Here is a 20,813-nt window from a genome sequence, read left to right as displayed (position 1 = left end):
CTCTAAATGAGGGGACTAGACCTTTAATTCCCATATGAGAATCTCGCATAATACTCCAGTCAGCTGACTTCAGACGCCATTTTGTCAGCCATTTCCTACACTTATCCATTGCCAGCGTCTCTGCACAGCACAGGACGCACCGTCTGGCCTCAGCTTCATCTGCCCGGGCTCGGTTAACAGCTTCGGATCCTGCACACACGGTACCCGGGTGGATGAGAGACAGTCTAGCGGGTCGGTCGGAACCCACTAGACCTCAACAAGGCTCTTGGCCCCGCGGGACAGAAGCGGTACAAGTCACAGACAGTCATGGCTTTGAAGATTGTCAAAGGGAGCATCGATCGGATGTTCGATAAAAATCTTCAGGATTTAGTACGTGGCATTAGGAATCACAAGGAGGATGAGGTAAAACGACCAACAAGCAAACGATGTCACCTGGGACATTTTTAGCTTTTCATTCATTAATGTTTTTAAGCCTGCAAATAATGCCATTACCGTTATCGCTGAGTAGCTAGCAAACGTTAATAGCTAACGCTAGGTAAGTTAACGTTAGGTATGTTTGCTATGGCCAGCTAACGTTAGCATCAGTTCAGTCATTTCTCCCGCTAGCTAGCAGCAGTTATCTAAATAGTTATGTACAGTGGCTAATGCACCTGAACTGTTGTTAAGTTAACACTCACTTCATACAGCAATAAGGAAACAAGCGGTTATTAATGTGGTGGAAACATAACCCGCCAGCTTTTAAGCTTTATAGCTCATTGAAGGGTTGCAAATGACAGCTAGCTAACCCTGCTAACACCCAGTTAGGGTAGCAGACAGCTAGATTATCACAGTTTACCTGGAGATTTCTCTTCAGCATAACTGAGATTAAACTAGAGAATACATTAATGTTAACATCATCACAGAGTTACAGTTAATGGCGTTTAGTGACTAGTTTAATTAGAGAAGAGAACCCAGAATCACTTATTTGAGTTGAGGTCATTTGACCGCAGTGTTTGTTGTGATGCTCTGGTAACATGGGCAAATTGTGAAACGGGCTTTATTATGTAGGTCACATATACATATGCTTAGGACTGTTCTGGTTTAGATCGACCCTACTTATACATCTATGGAGGTGAGCAAAATCAGCCAGCAACTTGTGTTGAACCCCTCATTATTGATAGATGATGTCAGCCCCCTGTCACATCTCTGTGGGTGATGACAAGCTCATCACAGCATCAGACCTGAGTGGGAGTGGAGGTGGGATGGACCATTAGAGGGCACTGTTTGGGGCCCGCAACATTTCCATTTCTCCCATCAACCTACTGCTCTTACAAGCTCTGCATCAGGTTGTGTCTGAGGCCGTTGAGCACATAGTGCAATAGAGCTGCTGTACTGTGTACACCTGCCAACAGAACCTGTAGGTCAGGTGTGAAATATAAATGTGGCATGTCTGGCTTGAATGCTAGTGAGGTAGAATAGCCACTTTATTCATCCCTATAGGAAAATTCAGTAGTGCTCTTAAAATTAGTTGGGCAAACCAGCAGATCTCATCAAATGTATACGCATTAAATGAATGTCACCTGTCACCTGTAATGACCGTATAACTCAGTCATCTGTGTTTGTGTATATATATAAATGGAAAAAATAAGGCTGTTAACTCTTGATCTCTTGATTTTAGAGTATGTTCTCAGCCGCTTGTCATTTGTAACCCAACCCGGGCAGTCTAGATAAGGTGGTGGTTGCCCTGTCAACAGCGGACAGTTTGCTGAAATATTAATACTCAGTGTGTACTATTGAGTGTGTGTGTCAATGTTTGTCCTGGCCTTCCCAGAATTTCTCACACACTCTGTTTGTCTTTCACATGTGTGTTGAGTCTTTGCACACTTCATTCATTCATTCACTCTCCCTTCTGTGCCTTTGAAACAGCAGGAATATTGAAGAAAGATGTCCTAAATGTTTTCAATTCAAGGATTGCCACTCGAAATTTCAATGAAATTGTCTTCAATGAAAAGAAAAATTGTAGCGCTAGTTAGCATCAGCTAACAGTTTGCTGACAAAGCAGTGTGTCCGTAGTATTACTAGCAGAAAGGTTGTCCATATTGGCATTGGCCTTACTAACTAAAGTTACTCCTGGAGCAGCCACAACAGCGCCTCCCCCTCCCCCCTCCTCCAACCAACTGCCTTCTGTCAGTGTGCTGTCTCATGACTGCACACACATGACCACCACACTCTCCACAGAGCTGTGTGTGTGTGTGTTGGGTTGTGCAAGGTTGCTCGTCTCAACAATCGCTGACTGATCTTAGCTTTTTCCTCAAAGTTAAACGAAATGCATGTTGTGATCTCAGTATTTGAGGAAATCTGGTGTATTATAACGGCACTGCTTTTTTCCCCACTAATTTACTCAGGCACTTATCTGTTGAATTTCTTTGAAAAGGAGCCTGACCTTTGCACAAAACAATGGCTGTTTTAGCAAATTGACTGTTCAACTATAGTTAAAATATGTTTTATATTTTAGGCTCTGGTTTCTTCTCAGACCAGACATATTTGAATGAGCATAATGTATTTAAATTTGTTCCTCTTTTTTCCTGATCCCTTTGTTGATGACTCAACATTAAACATGATCAGTCAACATCCACCAATAGCACAATAACAATAATCTTTGTATTTTCCTGCTATTTGAGAATTAAAAGCTAGAAGGCTTGTGGGTGGGGATGAAATCGGTGGCAACAGACTAAAAATTATTTTTAGCTTGTTCAAGTTGTTTAATAAATTATTATTAAACATATTCAGAGGGGAGCTGAATTGCTATTTCAATTCTGTATCCTTATTAATTTGGTCATTAAATCCTTGTTAGAGGGTGCACAGAACTCTTCTTTGAAGGGAAAATGTGTCAGTAATGACTACCAGCATGGAGATTTTAAGTTTTAAGCAAAGATTTGGAAAAACATCAGTCTCTAGTGTGTTGAAAAGCAGCAGCAGGCAGACCAGGATTTTTCAGTTTGTTCCTGGTTCTTGGTAGCAGTCTAACAACTCCGGATATCACTCTACCTAATCTGATCTGGTGTCTGTTGTTTGTCCTCTCCTTTGTCTTGCCCACAGGCCAAGTACATCTCCACATGCATTGACGAGATCAAACAGGAGCTCAAACAGGACAACATCGCTGTCAAAGCCAATGCTGTGTGCAAGCTCACCTACGTAAGATCTTTCACCTTCCATTGATTCACCAACGTTTTTTGTCCATCAAATCTGCTTTGTACAAAGACACTCATATGCATACCCATAAGAAAAAGCTATTGCTGTCATTGCGCCAGCAGAGTGATCAATTCAATATTCAGTGTTTATTGTTTACATAATATCTGTAGCTTGAAATCAGCAGCTTTATGTGTTACAAGCTGCTATTGTAGGACTGTGACATGCACACAGTGGAAAATTCTGTCTGGCATTGATAGCTGTTAAATGGAACCCGACAAAGCCTTCAGTATTTGTATATTATCTTTTCTAGTCACACGGAATCAAGCTAAATCTGAGCATATTGTTTCTGTTTGTCAGCATCACACTTAAATAGATCTAACCTGCAAGCCAAATAATAAATGTTTACAGTGCATGAGCATATTGTGTTTTTTATAGCTGAAGATCAATACTCAGCAACAGTTTTTTTAATTGACATCACTTCTTCTATTTATACTCTAGTATTTGGGCAGGCTTTAAGAGCTTTCATCTCAAACCAGTTAGTGTCTCGCCTTGGCGCCTCTCCCCTTTTATTCACCGTCTAACCCTGTGTTCTCTCTATTACAGCTGCAGATGCTTGGCTATGATGTCAGCTGGGCTGCTTTCAACATCGTTGAAGTTATGAGTTCCTCCAAGTTCACATACAAAGTAAGGCAGTCTCACAACACTGATATCCAAAAGCTTTTTTTTTTTTTAAAGATGTTCTTAGCTAATTCCACATACAGATGCTAAAGGAAAGTCTAGGTTCAGACTTGAGCTACGTCTTTAAAAACCTGTAGAGATTTACTAAAAAATAGTTCCAGGAATAAGGCAGCAGATAACCGTGTATATGCAAACTGCAGCAGGCCAATGAATGTTTTTCCTGCTTTGCTTCTCCTCCTACAGAGGATTGGCTACCTGGCAGCTTCTCAGTGTTTTCATGAGAGCACAGACGTCATCATGCTGACAACCAATCAGATTCGAAAGGTCAGTATTGTGCTTGTTCTGTGTACTTTGTGTATATCTCTTCACCTTTTTCTTTCTCATCCTATTAATTTTTTTTCATATTATTATTTTACCCTAGGATCTCAGCAGTCCTAACCAGTATGACACAGGTGTTGCCCTCACTGGCCTGTCTTGCTTTGTGACCCCTGACTTGGCTCGGGACCTGGCCAATGACATTATGACACTGGTGAGTCACAGATGTTCCGTGTTTTTTCCTTAATGTCTCCACTTTTTGGTACCTTAGAACCTTGCAGTCCTTTTGTAACACATCTATTTGCTTGCTGTTTTTCCACCTCAGATGTCCCACACTAAACCGTACATCAGAAAGAAAGCTGTGTTGATCATGTATAAGGTCTTTCTGAAGTACCCAGAGTCCCTGCGCCCTGCCTTCCCCAGACTCAAGGAGAAACTGGAGGATCCAGACCCAGGTATCAGAACATACAGTGAACCTACTCCATTGTTCAGAAATGGTTGTGGCATTGGTTAGAGACATGGCAAAGAAAAATGCAAACATGGCATTGTAAGGAAATCTTTTATACCGCTTTGTAATTGTTTTTAAACATGCCTAATTCATGTGATCACAATAACATGCACCTTTTCTAATTTTAAGTTTATACATTTTATCTTTAGGCGTCCAATCAGCAGCAGTAAATGTTATCTGCGAGCTGGCCCGGAGAAATCCTAAGAACTACCTTTCTCTGGCCCCGCTTTTTTTCAAACTCATGACCTCCTCTACAAACAACTGGGTTCTCATAAAGATCATCAAGCTGGTAAGTCTGAAAGAAACAGGGTACTTATTAGGGTTCTTAACTATTTTGTTTATATTGTTTGTCCTGGTTCACTGAGCCAAATTAATTTATTGTGAAAAAGGAATTGATGATAGTTCCTCACACAGGTCTTCACATGGCCAGAAAACATTTCTAATGTCAACTGAGTCTTGTTTGAAAAGATCTCCCCTTGTAAAAAATAGATACAGTAATGTATACATTATAACTGGTTACTAATTTAGTACTTTGGTGTGCTGCTTTTTTTCCACAGTTTGGTGCACTTACACCACTTGAACCACGGCTAGGGAAGAAGCTGATTGAACCTCTAACAAACCTGATCCACAGGTGAGATGACTTTATCAAAAATGATCTTTTCCAAACTGTTGCAAACTGTCCATTCTGACGTATACATCAATAATAATCTGTGCTCTCTCTGCTCTCTTGCCCTGTCCTCTTTTCACAGTACCTCTGCCATGTCTCTGCTGTATGAATGTGTCAACACTGTAATTGCAGGTCAGTACCAGTATTCTAGGGTTGCTGCTGTGGTTTCCCTCAGCTTAGCGTGTTGGGATTTTGAATTTGGGACTTTTAATTTAGAAGTTCTTTTGTTTTTATTGGACAGTTTTCTGTCCACTCAAAAATAGTGAATTAAACTTTAACTTTAAAGGTGATGTAATAAGATCCCTTTTTTGCTGCATTGACAAATTTGACAAATCAAAATATTTCCTTTTTGAAATGTGAAATTTAAATGTGCATGTATTTACTTCACATTCAGATCTAATTGCTTTCTTGTCCTGCATTGCAGTGCTGATTTCCTTGTCCTCTGGGATGCCTAACCACAGTGCTAGTATCCAGGTAAGCCTCTTGAGTTGCTGTCTTCCTTCTGCACTTTCATGTGTTGAAATGTTGATTTTAACCCTTTCCACTCCAATTGAATCACAATGCATGTTTTTGCAGATCAGTTCGATCCAAAATATCTTTAGTAGAAACGCATGAACAGTCAGTAATGCATGAAAAGACTATTTTACACCATCTAACATGTCTACTTTTGTTTTCCTAATTTTTGACATTTGAAGTGCACTAGAATGACAAGAATGAAACTGGTGTGGAAAGGTTGACAGTGGTGTTAACATCTCTGCCCTTCTTCCCCTGTTTCTTTCTCCCTCTCTCTCTCTCTTCCTTCTATTTCTCCATTTCTCTCTCTTACAGCTCTGTGTGCAGAAACTGCGAATCCTGATAGAAGACTCGGACCAGAACTGTGAGCCCTCTGTCAATGCCTGCAGTGTGTCATTTTCTCATTGTCTGCGTGTTTCTGACTATGGAACAGTCCACCCGTTTAGATGACAATAACGTAGAGTCCCTGTCTCTGGATAACTCGAAATTTATGACCCTTTTACTCCCAGTCAGGTGGCCTGCTTGGAATATCGTGGTCCTTGAGTCACATCCATGCCTTTCCCACAGAAAAATAACATGTGATGGCTTTGTTGCTCCATGCTGAAACAACAGAAAGTTATGCTATTATTAAATCTGTATCGACATCCCAGTTGGAGCAGCTATTCGAGTTATCTGGACCTCCTTACATAGATACATGTATGTGTGGACAGTAGACCTCCAGTTCCATTAGAGTAGACTGTAACTTGGTTACAGGGTTTTGGTTATCCTTTATCTGCACCTCTTGTTGGCTACTGTACTTTAGGTATTATACTTTCTAAAACATCAATAAGTTAATCAGGTAAAACATGCAGATATTTCCTGGTTAGAGATAAGTCAGAGCCTGTTTAAAAGCCCCAACTAAAAAGAAAAGAGGCCAACCCTTCACCATTAAAACATATTTTATGCAAGCAAAATTCGAGGGGTGCTTAATATATTTACTCCTTACATGCCTGTCCAGGTCAACTCTGGACTTCTTAAGTAATTTCCCCCTGGGATTAATAAAGTATTTCTGATTCTGATTATTATGCAGAAATGTTTGTTAAGATGCAGATGTTTATAACTTTTGTGGTATTTCTGCGGGCACCATTGTCATTTTTGGCCACACCCCTGATCATTTCTGTACTGCAGTGATCAGCCTCACCTCACCACAAGGTCACTACCCACACGCAATATTGATCCAGAAATCTCAGAGGCATTAGTCTCTGCCAGTTTAGATGATCGACAGAACAGCATTACTCAGCAGATTTTTGAATTTTTTGGTGTGTGTGTAGGATGAGCTGCCAGGGATGCAACAAAAGGATAAAGCAAAACAAACTGTGCCCCTTTGTGTGTTGTTGCGTGTGTGTGTTTGTGTGTCCTTTCCATCAATCTATGTGTTATATGTTTATTTCCTTTTTTGATACTAATCCATATTTTTATATGAGTAGATAAGTCCAGTAAGGATGAACAATTGTTTATTACTAGTTATTTACACATTAATATTACATGCACAGAATCCACTTTTACTCCAAGTAAATATTGTAACTGCTGTGACAATTAAGGAAGGCTAGGTTTATGGATGTAAAATGTAAGGTGCACAGAGAAGTGCATCAATGGCTGTTTTACAACACTAAGGCTGTGTTTATTTGTGTAGTGAAGTACCTTGGCCTGCTGGCCATGTCAAAGATCCTGAAGACCCACCCCAAGTCAGTGCAGTCTCATAAGGACCTCATCCTCCAGTGTCTGGATGACAAAGATGAATCCATCCGTTTGAGGGCTCTGGACCTGCTCTATGGCATGGTATACAAAATATTTGGTTCTTGTTTAAGTAATGAAAAAAGAAACAGATCATAAGTTCACTGTCAGCTTACAGCATATAATTGCTAGTCATTGCCGTCTCAAGCTTCTTTTGCTTTGGGACATATGTTTTTTAATTTAGATTCATGCTACATCACATTGCTTTCTCCAGGTTTCCAAGAAGAACTTAATGGAGATTGTGAAGAAGCTGATGCTACATGTAGATAAAGCAGAAGGAACCACCTACAGAGATGAACTGCTTACCAAGATCATCGACATCTGCAGCCAGAGCAACTACCAGTACATCACTAACTTTGAATGGTCAGTTAAACTTCATGCAGCCCTATTTAGTGTTTCAGTATTGAGTTATTGTAATTTATTGATTATATTTTACTTTGATTCAACATCTCCCTCCTTATTCTTCATATCTGTCAAATAGGTACATCAGCATCCTGGTGGAGCTGACCCGGTTAGAGGGCACGCGGCACGGCCACCTTATTGCCTCTCAGATGCTGGATGTGGCTATTCGGGTCAAAGCCATCCGGGTCTTTGCTGTTGCCCAGATGGCTACTCTGCTGGACAATGCCCACCTGTTGACAGGCAACATGCAGCGAAATGGCATCTGTGAAGTGTTGTATGCTGCAGCCTGGATCTGTGGCGAGTTCTCAGAGTAAGCTTTCCACCTATGGGATGTGTCTTCTGGGAATAGGGTATAGGGGCTGGTTCAGTTTTATATCAGCACTACAACCCAATTATCAGAATCAGAAATACTTTTTTTGATCCCAGGGGGAAATTGCTTTCATTCCAGGTGCTCCATGTATACCCATAGATCAGAATCTGCATAATATACATCTGTGACTTTCCTCAGAGTGAGAGGTTAAGAAGCCAGGAGTAACAAAAATCACCCTTTCTCCTCCTTTTAGACACCTGGAGAATCCGATGCAGACATTGGAGGCTATGCTGCGACCCAAGGTGGCCACCCTACCAGGCCACATCCAGGCAGTGTATGTGCAGAATGCAGCCAAGCTGTTTGCCACTGTGCTGAAGAGCCAGGAGGGGAACACAGACAGCACAGCTGCACAGGAAACCAGTCAGCTGATGATTGACAGGCTACCACTGTTTGTCCAGAGTGCCAACCTTGAAGTTCAGGAGAGGGTAAGATGATGGAGGAGAAAATGAATATTTTTCCCCAGTGCTCATCAGATAAATAACTATGATTTACACTGCCTCACCCTCTGGCCTCAGGCATCCTGCATCCTGCAGCTGGTCAAATACATCCAGAAACTGCAGCAGAAGGACGTAGAGGTGGCAGAAGAAGTCACTGCACTGTTTGCTGGTGAACTCAACCCTGTAGCCCCCAAGGCACAGAAAAAAGTGCCTGTTCCTGAAGGGTGAGTTTGGTCACTACATGACAAATGCACCCATAAAAACAATATAAGTATTATTTTGACTATCTCTTATCTTATTGTGAGATCCAAAGTGTTTATTTTATTAATAATGGTATTTATTATTATTAATTAATGGTGTACCAGGGAGAGTAACTGTATCATCTATATATTAATACTACTATGTTTTGACCATGAAGTGAAATCTTGTTTGCCTGCCTTGTTAGCCTGGATCTGGATGCATGGATCAATGAGCCTCCATCTGAAAGCGAGTCTGAGGATGAGCAGCCCAAGGCTATTTTTGCTAAGGAGGAACCCAAACACTCTCGGCCCCGTCACACAGAGGTGGACGAGAAAGAGCTGGCAAGGGTGCGTTAATGGATCAACGTAGCAATGATGAACTGTAGCATATGCAAATAGTTTGGCTGTTTTCTAACCAACCATTTTATAGTATATTTTAGTAGGGAATGTAAGCATACGATGCAAAAACAGAGATGGCTGTTTATGTAGGCAAATCATGCACTTTCAGTAAACAGTTTTGGTCTTCTCTATGTTCTACTGTGTGTAAACCTGACATTCCATGTAAATCCTTTCTCATGCTATACCTGAGATTGGCTCTTCTTCATTAATTCATGTTGCTGTTTTTTTCACCCGACTCCTAGAGGAGAGAAGCCAGAAAGCAGGAGCAAGCCAACAACCCATTCTACATCAAGGCCTCTCCATCCTCTCAGAAGGTATATTTTTTATTTTATTTTATTTTAGATACTTTAATAATCCCAGAGGGAAATTGTTTTTAAGGCTGCTGCCAAGCAGTGTCGTACAATGACCAGCAAGGAGCGCCACACCAGTGAGTGCACTGGAGGCACTGTGGGTAGTGTCTTGCCCAAGTACACACAACAATGACTAGGGAGGAGTTGGGATCGAACCACCACAACCCTGCTATACCACTGAGCCACTGCTGCCTTTTTAAAAAAAACATTTTTTATTTTAGATACCAGTGTATATTCACCAGTGCTACGTAGTCTTCTATTTATAGTAGTTTTTATCACTGTACAGAGTATTGAACAAATGTACTCCGGATCAGTGTATGTTTAAGGGTACTTGATGATGATCTGTTTTTTTTTTGTTAGGTGTACCAGGAAGCTCCTGGAGTGGAGCACATCCCAGTCGTACAGATTGACCTCAGCGTGCCTCTCAAAGTCCCAGGTGGGACACACTTTCTCACACTACCTCAAAACACTAATTCTCATTCTGTCCTTACTGTTTCTTTTTATATTTGTCTACTTAAGGAAAACTTAAAGTAGTAGTGTCTACCTTTTTAAACATGCCTTGCTCTGTGACTCTGCCCCACAGGTTTGCCTATGTCTGACCAATATGTGAAGCTGGAAGAGGAACGTCGGCAGAAGGCGAGAGCGGACAAGAAGAAAAAGGAGAAGAAGAAGAGGAAAGAAAAGCACAGTGGACGAGGGAAGAAACATGATTCAGGCCCAGAGAGCGAGGAGGACATCGCACCTGCGCACCAGGTTGACATTGTAACAGAGGAAATGCCAGAGGTAAGAGAACTTTGTCTATCCATTTTTTTTAAATGGTCGATTGTGCCTGTCAACATGTGTCCTTGCCAGTTTTAAATACCACATCATTGCTAGTTCTAAGATCAGACTGGAAGCCAATATCTCTTTGAGCCTTGTGATCTGTGTGATCATAGATTTATTTGGCATGCTATAAACTGACATTTATTCTGTCTTCCCACTCCTCTGTGCCTCAGAATGCCTTACCCAGTGATGATGATGACAAAGATCCCAATGACCCTCATAAAGCCCTGGACATTGACCTGGACAAGTGAGTCTACATCATATAGTTCCTTATTCTACATTCTCAGATCTCTATCAGTTTAACCTTAAGTGTTGAGGTTGCTGAATTTTATTATTTGCTTTATCTGTCTGAAACAATCAACAAGTCATAAAAAAGCTCACAACTTTTTCTGAAGAACATGAAATCTAGTCTGTATTTATCGTAACAATACCCTTATTTCCTTAATTCCTGCATTTATCTTCAACTTTTTGGCCACTACATTGAAGTCAGTGTGACTTGCCCTCTTTCCCTCCTTGCGCTCCTTCTCATGGCATTCTGCTTTCTGCTTCCTCTTTTCTCTGCCTACACACACATCCCCATCACTGCCTCTTTGTCTGGGCAGCTTGGTGGAAACGGCTGGGCGCAGGTGAGTAGCACGCCAGCCACAGGACCTGGGTTCTGACTGTCCATGGACTGCCTCTCTGTCTCTCTTAACCTCTCTCTGAGTAGTTGTCCTGCTCCTTTTGACTAATATAGCTGTTTGTCTTACTCATGTACAGCTTGAAATACTTGCCTCTACTTACTCTGTTTTTGCTACCCTTCGGTATCCCTTCTCTCTTACCCGGTTTATTTTTTGAAGCTTGACAACATCAGCATCTGTTTCTGAACATGCTATTCTATAATTAATCTGCCTTCAAACATAAAAAGACTTTGCTTAAATAGTTAAATTAATACTAACAGGCTGCTGCTGATGTTGTCAGGACTTTCTCCTTCTCCCATCTGTCCTCCTGGAATAGCCCGTTGAAAGCATTTTGGCACATGTTTTTCTCTGCAAAGATCATCAGCATCAATATGCTTTTAGAAAACCTACCTTTGGGGTTAGATATTGGAGTATAGTTCTTTTGCACTCAGCTTCCACATCGGCTTGAGCTGAGTTCCACAGAATTGGCAGGCAGGCCATCAGATTCTCACCAGCTGTTTAAAAGTGGATATATGTTGTCAGCTGTCAGATACATTTTCACCATATAAAGATAATGCAGAAAATATGGTAAATTAATCATAGTAATGAATACAATTACAAGTAATCATTACACACGTCAAAAGAAAGACAAAACAATACAAAGTAATAGTACTTAATAGTCCAGGTTACTTAAAATATGGTGTAAAATTGCAAAACTTACCTGTTGAGAAGTTTATTTTTGGGGAGTGTCATCAAAGTTTCATTGCTTGTACAAAACTCCAACCTTATTAAGCTAAAAATGTAAATAAATATATATACATTTTTACTTGGTGACCGAAACTGTATATTAACTCCAAAGGCAGCTAAAAAAGCAAATATAAATCAATAATCAAAACATTTAATTTGAGCAATGGAAAGGACAGTGTTGATTTTTCAGAGCGTAACCAGCAGGGGGCTACAGTGCATCTCATGATGGCCAGGCTCTCAGAAGTTTAACTTTACAGCTCAATCAGTTCAGTGTGGAGGAATTTGTGTTGGAGTACTTTCTGTCTGGGAACATCCGATGCTTCCAACTCTTCTGGAGGAATGACTTAACTCAGTGCTTTGAATGAGCCCTGGCTGCTTCACAGTACCGAATATGTGCTTGGCTATGGTGGATTGCAGCACCCTACATGCCTTGTTCTCCTTTTTAACAAATGTATCCAGGAAGGTTGGAAATATTTTCTCAGGTAGTGGACCATAGTCATCTCATGTCCTCATTTAAGCCAAGTTATGTGTCTGAATGTTTTCTTTACCCAGGCCGCTTGCAGACAGTGAAAAGCTGCCTGTCAGGTCACATCGTGCAGCAGAGGCTCTTAAAAGCCCAGCAGAAGATGGAGAGACAGAGAATGCTGCCTCTCAGGAGCCCAAAAAGAAGAGCAGCAAAGAAAAGAGGGAGAAGAAGAAGGATAAAGACAGGGAGAGAAAGGTGATGGTTAAGATTAAGATTTACTTTATTAAAGTGCTGTTAACTGCCACTTTCTGTAAAAACCAGAACCAAGCATGCATTCTCTCACTATGATGACTTGGTGTTTGTGATTCTTCACCCGACTGACACATGGCTGAAATTATTCTCCTGTTTTTTTTTCCAGAAGAGCAAAGAGGAGAAGAAGAAGAAGAAAAAACACAAACATGAAGAAAAGGAGGAGGATCTTCTGGGGGGTCAAGCAGATGAGTCTGTGGTCCAATCAGACGAAACCAGCATGGTGGCAGAACCGCCCACTTCCACCAGCGCAGAGGTATGCCTTTTAGACATGTTGGAGCAAGGTTGTGTCTGCCTAGCAACAAAGTCTGTGTCTTATTTGACTCTTTGACCTTATTAAATCATCTGCTCTAAAATTCATGATGAAAAAGGGTTACGGATACTGCTACATATAGTCTCCAATTTCTGTTAAAAGGTTACATGCAAACAGGTATGTTTGTTCATTTTTATTAACTCAACACCTTCATTGCTTCTTCTCAGCATCCCTTTCAATCAGCTATAGTGATCAAGTATCAGTTTCCTCGTAGCTGACTGTGCCAAATACTTGATTTATTCATGAAATAGAATGGTGTAATCTCTGTATCCATTTTCATGAATAGTAGTAAGATGGAGAACCTGTTGACCCTCACCCCTCTCACCTCCTCGCACTCCTCTCCCCCCCTTGCTCTTCTAGGTTTCGGATCTGGATTTCTGGCTCTCAAATGCTCCAGTGCCCTCTAACACCCAGGTTGAGTCGCCCCCCCTCACTATCTTTGTTCTCCCCTCATCTCTCACTTCAGACATTAAGATTTCATAACATTGTGACTTTTCTTACCACATACATTAGGTTTGCCACACTTTGTGTCTTTATTGCTTTTTCTTCATCTTGCCAATCTTTTTGGCACAGTTTCCTCTCTTCCACAGGTCACACAACACTCTTCTCTCTCATTCCCCCTTCCTATATTCTAGCATGTGTGTGTGCACAGTTTGTGTCTATTTGTCTCACAGTGCCAGGGGCTTGTGTCTGTCTTGAGGTCAAAGTGGATGTTGTTGTTTTTCTTGTGGAAAAACGAGCAGAGGTCGGCAGGTTCGCTGGAATCTGGCCCTGGAGTCATTTCCTTCTATTTGAATCATGTGTCTTCTGACAGCTTCCCTCATGGTCACGTGTGGTCGTGCTTGCCTTGTTTGATTCCTCAAGTATCAGAATCCAACACAGAGAGACGAAGAATTTGTTAGTTGTTTCAATCCTTTTCCAATCTAGAGCACGCTTATCTTCTAATCTAACAGCAGTAAGCAAGTGAAAGTGCCACACTAACCATACAAAACACCTTTTGACATTTAACACAGATGAGCAGAGACTTCCCACTCAATGCCGTCTTATCTGTTGAGGCACAGTTTCAGTTAAAACAGGTCTGTCAGGCATTTTAACTTCTGAGAATTTTTGTAATTATTCGAGCTGTCAGCCCCAGAGTAAAAACTGACCTAGAAACATGCCTCCACATGTCCACCTTTAACATGTGTGTTTGTGTTGTCTGTCACACTAACAAAACAGTTCTCAGAGTAGCATACTCAATGTTTCTGTCACTCAGACATTATAGAACAGGCTTTTCATCCAACCAGTACATATCAGCAACACACAAACATGAAACATTTGTGCTTTATCTGGTTAGTCTTGCATGCGTGTGGAGAAAAGGGCTCAGTAGGCTGCAGATTATTATGGATGACTTGAACTCACTAACTTCACTTACCACTATTGACACAGAAATGGCAAACAACACTGTCTTTGCCTTGCTTGTGTGTTTATATGGTAATGTGTTTGTGTGTCTGAACAGGAAGCCGTAACAGTAGCAGCAGCAGCAGAAGCAGCCCCTGAGCCCGAGGCACCATCTGGCGCAGCACCAGACTCAGAGCCTGACGAACCCAAAGACACAGAAATGGAGGAGACTGTGAGTCACTATTGACGATGCGATAATTGCAAAATAGAACGTTTGGCTGCACTGCTCGAGATTCCATTTCACAATGCCCTGACAAGATACAGCACAGTGTCAGCTCTCAATCTCACAAGTTTGTGTTAATGATGTACCATTGAGCTGCCAGTTATGGTGGAGGAACCTCTCTACTAGCCTCTCTGGAACGATTCAATTTCAGAATATTTGTGATTGTGTGTTGGAAGAAAGAATAATTTGTCTGTCATTTTGGTTTCAATGATCAGAAGTCCTCCAAACACAAGAAGAAGAAGCAGAAAAAGGAGAAGGAAGAGAAAGAGAAGAAAAAGAAGAAGAAGCATCATCACCATCACCACCATAGTGATGGAGGTGGAGAGGAGTCTGTTCAGAATGGCACTGTGGAGGAGGAAGAGCCTCTGCCGGTCAGTGTTTATCAGCCTAACCACAGCCAGATTTGAATAAAAACATTTAGAGTGTAGACTTTCATTTTTTGTTTAAGTGTTGGTAAGGTTTGATCAGGCTGTGTATTATAAATTTTAAATATAAATTGTCACCCTGATGTCAATCTGCTTCATCTTTAGTAAAGGGGAAAAAAAGCCACAAATAACTGAATGCTACATGTATAATTTATTCTCAGTCTTAGCTTAGCCGTTAACAACACACACACACACTGCTTCACTTGTTATGTATCAGCCAGGTAGAACAGGCTCCTGTTGCCTGGTTAGCATACTGAGTGACAGAGAATGCCTGACGTGACCTGAGCTCCTCTCTGCTTTCAGCCTATGTCCAATTACTGCCTGCTGGCTGAGAACTCCTACATCAAGATGGTAAGTGATGTTGCTGCATAACTGATTTTTACCACTGGGATTGGAAAGTTCAGTTTTTGGCATCAGTTTTAGTCCCGTGGACATGATTTTCCCTGATTTAATTTATATAGCTAAAGCTGTATTCATCGTTTTCAAAGGGACTGTTCCCATAGTTGAATTAGTTAAAAGATACTCAGATATCAACAGCACATTCTTTATCTACCTGAGTTATTGATGTTAAAAAATATAAAATGATTTGCACAAGAACTGACAAGAACCAGAGCTGACTGGTTACTAAACAGGAGAAACCTTCTGACTGACAAAGTGAAGTTTGGATTTGTTCACCCCGTTATTGCCAAAATCCCTAATTTTCCCTCCAGAGTGAATTCTGATTTTCCTTTGTTGAAAAATGTAAACGTTTAGGTTGTCAATATATGTGTACCTACACATACAGATATCTCCCCTTTCTCTCTCTCTTCAAAGATGATGGAGGATATTGAACAGGTATTGGTTTTGTTAGTGGCAGAATATTTTTTTCTGTCCTAGATGTGTGTCTTCTGTCTGCCCTGGATGCTGTTTACGGTACTCCAGCTTCTGTAGCACAGCAATATGGTTGCAGTTTCTGAAAATGATCCTGTTCTTGTGACTATCTCTTGTGTGTTTTGGTGTTTGGGGTTATTAATTGGATTTTCTCTGTACTCTGTGTGCCTTCTCCAATGAATCATTGCTCCTTTATTAAAATGGAGTGGAGATTAAACAATTTGAGTTTGTAATTCAGAGATTTAATAACTTTTTTTTTTTTTTTTTTTTTAAATGATTTCCTCAGGTCTATGACATCCAGGGGAACCTGCAGGATGGCAGTCAGGTGGTGGTGTCTGTTATATTTGAAAACAAGTGTGACAGCTTCCTCAAATCCATGGAGTTTAATGTCCTGGACTCTCTGAACTCCAAGCTGCAGAGGCCAGAAGGCTCAGGTCCACATGATGGCCTCACTGTCCCCTTCCAACTTCCTCCTGGTCAGTGATGATGTGTAGAACGCAGCCCTTTAATAGATAATGCTTTACCAAAACAGATTGAACAGCCCTTAGACGTAGGAAGGCTGACTACATACCTACACGGAATGATGACGACTTACAGTACACATCTCTGTTTATATATAGGAGTGTCCAATGAAGCGCGATTTGTCTTCACTGTGCAGAGCATTGTAATGTCACAGAAACTGAAGGGAACCCTCACTTTCATTGTTAAGGTGAGTAGAAGAACATACAACGATTGATTGATTGTGCTGCATGTCTGTTCATAGTCACATCTAACTAGAAGGGAATCACTGAGGTGCCATACTACTTTGATTTATTTTTTTTTCTGCTCTGCTGCATTCCTACAGAATGAGGACTCCTCCACCCATGAAAAGCTGGACTTCAAACTGCACTTTACCTGCACCTCCTACCTAATCACTACTCCTTGTTACAGGTTTGTGATTTAAGTGTCACTTAAACAATCATTTTAATGCTTCTCAGCTCTCAAGCTTAGTTTTCCACACTAATGTCAATGTGCCCATTAGTGTAGGAGAGTTTAAAACAGTTTAAAACAGTTTCATTTTTCAGGCAGCATAAATGGCTGTATATTTATCATGTAGCTTTGGTAAAGTGAAAGTTTAACTTGATGATGTCAAAGGATCTCTAAAATAATTTTGAAGCTCCCTCTGGAAACCTTGAAAACCTTTCAGTAAACCTGTGTTCAATCTGTGGTTTTTCCAGTGATGCGTTTGCAAAGCTGCTGGAGTCGGGAGACCTGAAGGGCAGCTCTGTCAGACTGGAGGGAGTCAACATGCCTTTCCACCACCTACTGGCCAGGATCTGCTTCCACCACCACTTCTCTGGTATGTATGCAGCAGGACATTTCATTTTTTTGGGGGGATGGCACACTTGTCCTAAAACTGTTCAGTGGTAATCACAGGACTTACATTTGGCTTAATGAGCTGTTTCCTTGTTTGATTAGTTGTAGAGAGGATCGACTCCTGTGCCTCCATGTACAGCAGGTCTATCCAGGGTCACCATGTCTGTCTGCTGGTCAAAACTGTAGGTCAATTTCCTTGTTTTCTTCTGTTTCAAATATTCGTACTAGTTAAAAAATATAAAACAATGAATTTACTCCCTTTATTTTTCTCAGTCTGGTCAGACCGTGTGCATTGACGCTAAATGTGACGAGCCAACACTGCTTGGGAATGTGCTGGATGAGATCAAGCAGACCTTCTCTCAGTGCTGATTGTGTCTGACAGCTCCAGGATGCCCCCGAACCCTCCACGCCACCTCCCCTTTACTGAAACACAACATAATCATGTTACAAAACACTGCGGCTGGCATTTCCAGTATTGCCCTATTTATTAGTCCTCTGTTTTGCAAGATTTCTTTCCTCTTCACCTTCTAACTGCAGTGCCCCAAACGTCATTGTTCTCTGCACTCTGAGCTCTGTGATCACTCCCTAACACGTAATGTTGTTTTACAGACTCATTGTGTACTTCTCCACAACGCACTTTCATTTTTACTTCCTGGTTTTTCCCACCCTGACTCTGGCTCTGTACTGAACTCCTGTTTCCGGATGCCTCTGCTCCTTCCTGCGTACCTTTCCATCCTCTTCTCTGTTGGCAACTCAGTCTGTGACAGTCATGTAATGTAATGTTGACAACTGGACTATTTGCTGTTGATGGTTGAATTGTATTTTTATTGTTTTGAAGTTAATGTTTTTTGTCTTTGGTTTGTTTTTGTTTGTTGTTATGTCTTTTTTTTGTCTGAAGCCTGTCTGCGCCTTTGTCTCACCCCTTTTCTTTCCGCTCACTAAACATCAGCGTGCTGCTCACTTGTGTAGGCCTGAGAAGACCTTGTGAGTTGTTTTTCCAGACAGTTGCTAGCTGGGAAAAAATGGTCACTCTGACCCGGTGGCCTGGAGAAGACTAGGCACTGGGCAACTGCAGTGTCAGTAGAGCAGACATGAAACCAAAGCTACATATAAGGCATGGGTTTTAAACTTGTATCGAGGCCGGTGCCCTACTTGCCTTTTGGCAAGGCTCAGAGCAGATCTGCTGGTGTTAGTTAAACAGAATTCTTGTGTGGCGCTGCGGGTGATTTGTACAGTAGTTTAGTGGTTTTGCTCTGTGCCTTAGCCTTGCAGTCTGACCTACCCCAGCACTTGTAGAGCCCCTCCTCTTATCTGAGTTTATCTGTAATTCTGCTCTATCTCTGGGGAGCTGCAGTTCAACCCCCCCAAGACTTTTAGCATATCGTTCCTCTCATGAATCAAAGAAGAACTTGACAAATACAATGAATGGATGACACTCTGGAAGCAGTAGACGTGTACAGTTTAATGTGAGATTTCTATTTCACCACAGGACCGCTCTGTCAGGTCAAAGCCACCTTTATTCACCTCATTACTCACAGGTGGTTCGGTGTTGTATAGAAGATGTTATATTATTGTAATAAATGAAAGGACTATTTGTATGAAGCTTCTGTTGCAGAAGGCCCTCTTGGTCACCTTATTGACATAATTAGAGCTGCCCATGTTGCTTCACTCTCCTGTCTTGCTTTCCTTGACTAGCTAAAGGACACCACAGTTACTCTATCAACCTGTCTCCATTTTTAAAACCAGCTGGTTGATATATCAGGTTGCTGAAGTTGTCTTCTCTGTAAGCAGACACTTTAACTGGTCGGTGACTCAAAGCTCACTCTGAATCAGTATTAGTGGCTAAAGAAACATCCAGTCTGTCAACACCAGTTTGCAGTTTTCATGTAAAACATAGCTCCACCTGTGCTGGCTGACACACAGCCAACATGTACACCTGGTGTTTCCTTTTCCCTTCAGAAACTGCCTTGCCACTTTTTTCTGTGCATTAATGTGTTATGAAGATCATGAAAGGTCTTTTGTTTTCCACTCAGAGGTACTTGATGTTTTCATTTGTCATCTCAAGTCACTACCCCCACCCCCCACCCCCCACCCCCACCCCCGTCCAGCGTAACTGAACCTTGTAGTAGCAAGATATAAACTGACTTGGTAGCGTCTCTGGTCATGTATTACTGGTAAGGCCCCCCCACCCTTTACATCAGTCTGCAATTGTAGATAACAACTATGATAATGATGTCTGTCGCCTGAAGGTCACGTTTGCCATTCCACTAGATCATATTCAGTCCAGTAGTAAAAGTCTGAATACGGAGGTGATCAGCTGCTTTTCAGGAATGTCAATAGAAAATAATGATGTATGTATTTCCTGTTCCTGAAAAGGACTGATCTCAGACAAACCAAGAAACAACACCCCCTTCATAGTCATACATTGTCCTGATTCTGTGCATATTAGATAAAAAAAAACATTTGTATATTGCATGATTAGGAATGTATACTTTTTATTTCCCTATTTTCTGTTCCATGGACATGCTTAAACAAACAAACAAAAAAAATCATTCCAGTTTGTCCTTTTTCTTTCTTTTTTTTTTATTACGTTTACTTGACCATTCTCTATTTTTGATGGTATTGTGTTTTTATCTATTCTACGTTCACACAATTAAAGAAGTGATATCATTGAATGTTTTAAATTATTAACCATAGGGGGAAGGAAGAGGGTTCTTCAGGTAATGGGGGGCTCCGATTAATGTGTACAACAGGTCACGTAAAGCAGTGTACTGAGAGGCAACCCGCTCTGTCTTAATTCACTGTCGGTTCCAGTTGTCGTGAGTTATTTTACCAGGTTTGGCTTGTGACATTATACTCTAGTATGACAGATTTTGAAAAGGTCCTGTCTTTTTATTTCTCCATATTCAAGCTGTACAATGTCATGTTTTAAAGGGGACAACATAAATTATCAACATTCCCAATAAAAGAGGTCCACCCAAATTAAAAAATAAAGGCTGTAAGAAGCTGCTGTAGTGTTTTTGTGTTACAGTAAATAAACACATAGGGCAAAGTGTTTAAAATGTTTCCTGTGTGTATGAAATGAAAGAGAAGTAATTGATGGAGGGAACCTTTTTTAACCCTTTTATATTTCCTACAGGACATTGAACACACCACACAGTGAATAATTGCATCCATTATGAACAACAAAAACTGAATAGGTGCAGACTGAGTGAAGACCGGAAGTAAAACAAACTGTTTAACAAAATAAAACCGGAAACAACAGAAGATGCCAATATTATAAAATCGTAAGATTATGAGTAGTTAGCCTTAGCGTTCACATATTGGCATCAATCTTTTGGGAGTGAAGATGATTGATTAG

At 41.1% G+C, this 20,813-nt stretch overlaps 1 protein-coding gene across 6 annotated transcripts; it reads left to right on the top strand.

Moving 5' to 3' along the window:
• Positions 1-91: 91 nt before the first annotated feature.
• LOC114434227 (AP-3 complex subunit delta-1-like) lies at positions 92-20,514 on the top strand. 6 transcript variants are annotated; one of them, XM_028403260.1, is made up of 35 exons: positions 92-402; positions 3,079-3,174; positions 3,775-3,855; positions 4,093-4,173; positions 4,271-4,378; positions 4,490-4,619; positions 4,822-4,961; positions 5,230-5,303; positions 5,422-5,471; positions 5,764-5,813; positions 6,168-6,216; positions 7,525-7,670; positions 7,840-7,988; positions 8,107-8,337; positions 8,591-8,822; positions 8,913-9,058; positions 9,280-9,421; positions 9,715-9,786; positions 10,183-10,258; positions 10,406-10,605; positions 10,818-10,891; positions 11,247-11,270; positions 12,603-12,771; positions 12,938-13,081; positions 13,499-13,552; positions 14,637-14,750; positions 15,017-15,172; positions 15,530-15,577; positions 16,040-16,060; positions 16,383-16,572; positions 16,717-16,805; positions 16,941-17,026; positions 17,314-17,435; positions 17,555-17,634; positions 17,726-20,514. In XM_028403260.1, exons 1-35 carry the CDS (start codon positions 307-309, stop codon positions 17,819-17,821), a joined length of 3,816 nt encoding a protein of 1,271 aa, XP_028259061.1. In that variant the 5' UTR covers positions 92-306; the 3' UTR covers positions 17,822-20,514. The 6 variants fall into 6 exon arrangements, with proteins under 6 accessions (XP_028259061.1, XP_028259060.1, XP_028259063.1 ...); XM_028403259.1 differs by having other exon boundaries at positions 12,935-13,081; XM_028403262.1 differs by lacking the exon at positions 11,247-11,270 and having other exon boundaries at positions 12,935-13,081.
• Positions 20,515-20,813: the final 299 nt, after the last annotated feature.

This window comes from Parambassis ranga, chromosome 4, assembly GCF_900634625.1.
Source record: "Parambassis ranga chromosome 4, fParRan2.1, whole genome shotgun sequence".
Lineage (NCBI taxonomy): Eukaryota > Metazoa > Chordata > Actinopteri > Ambassidae > Parambassis > Parambassis ranga.
Note: the sequence above shows the minus strand (reverse complement) of the source record. Positions and strands in the feature narration are given on the sequence as shown.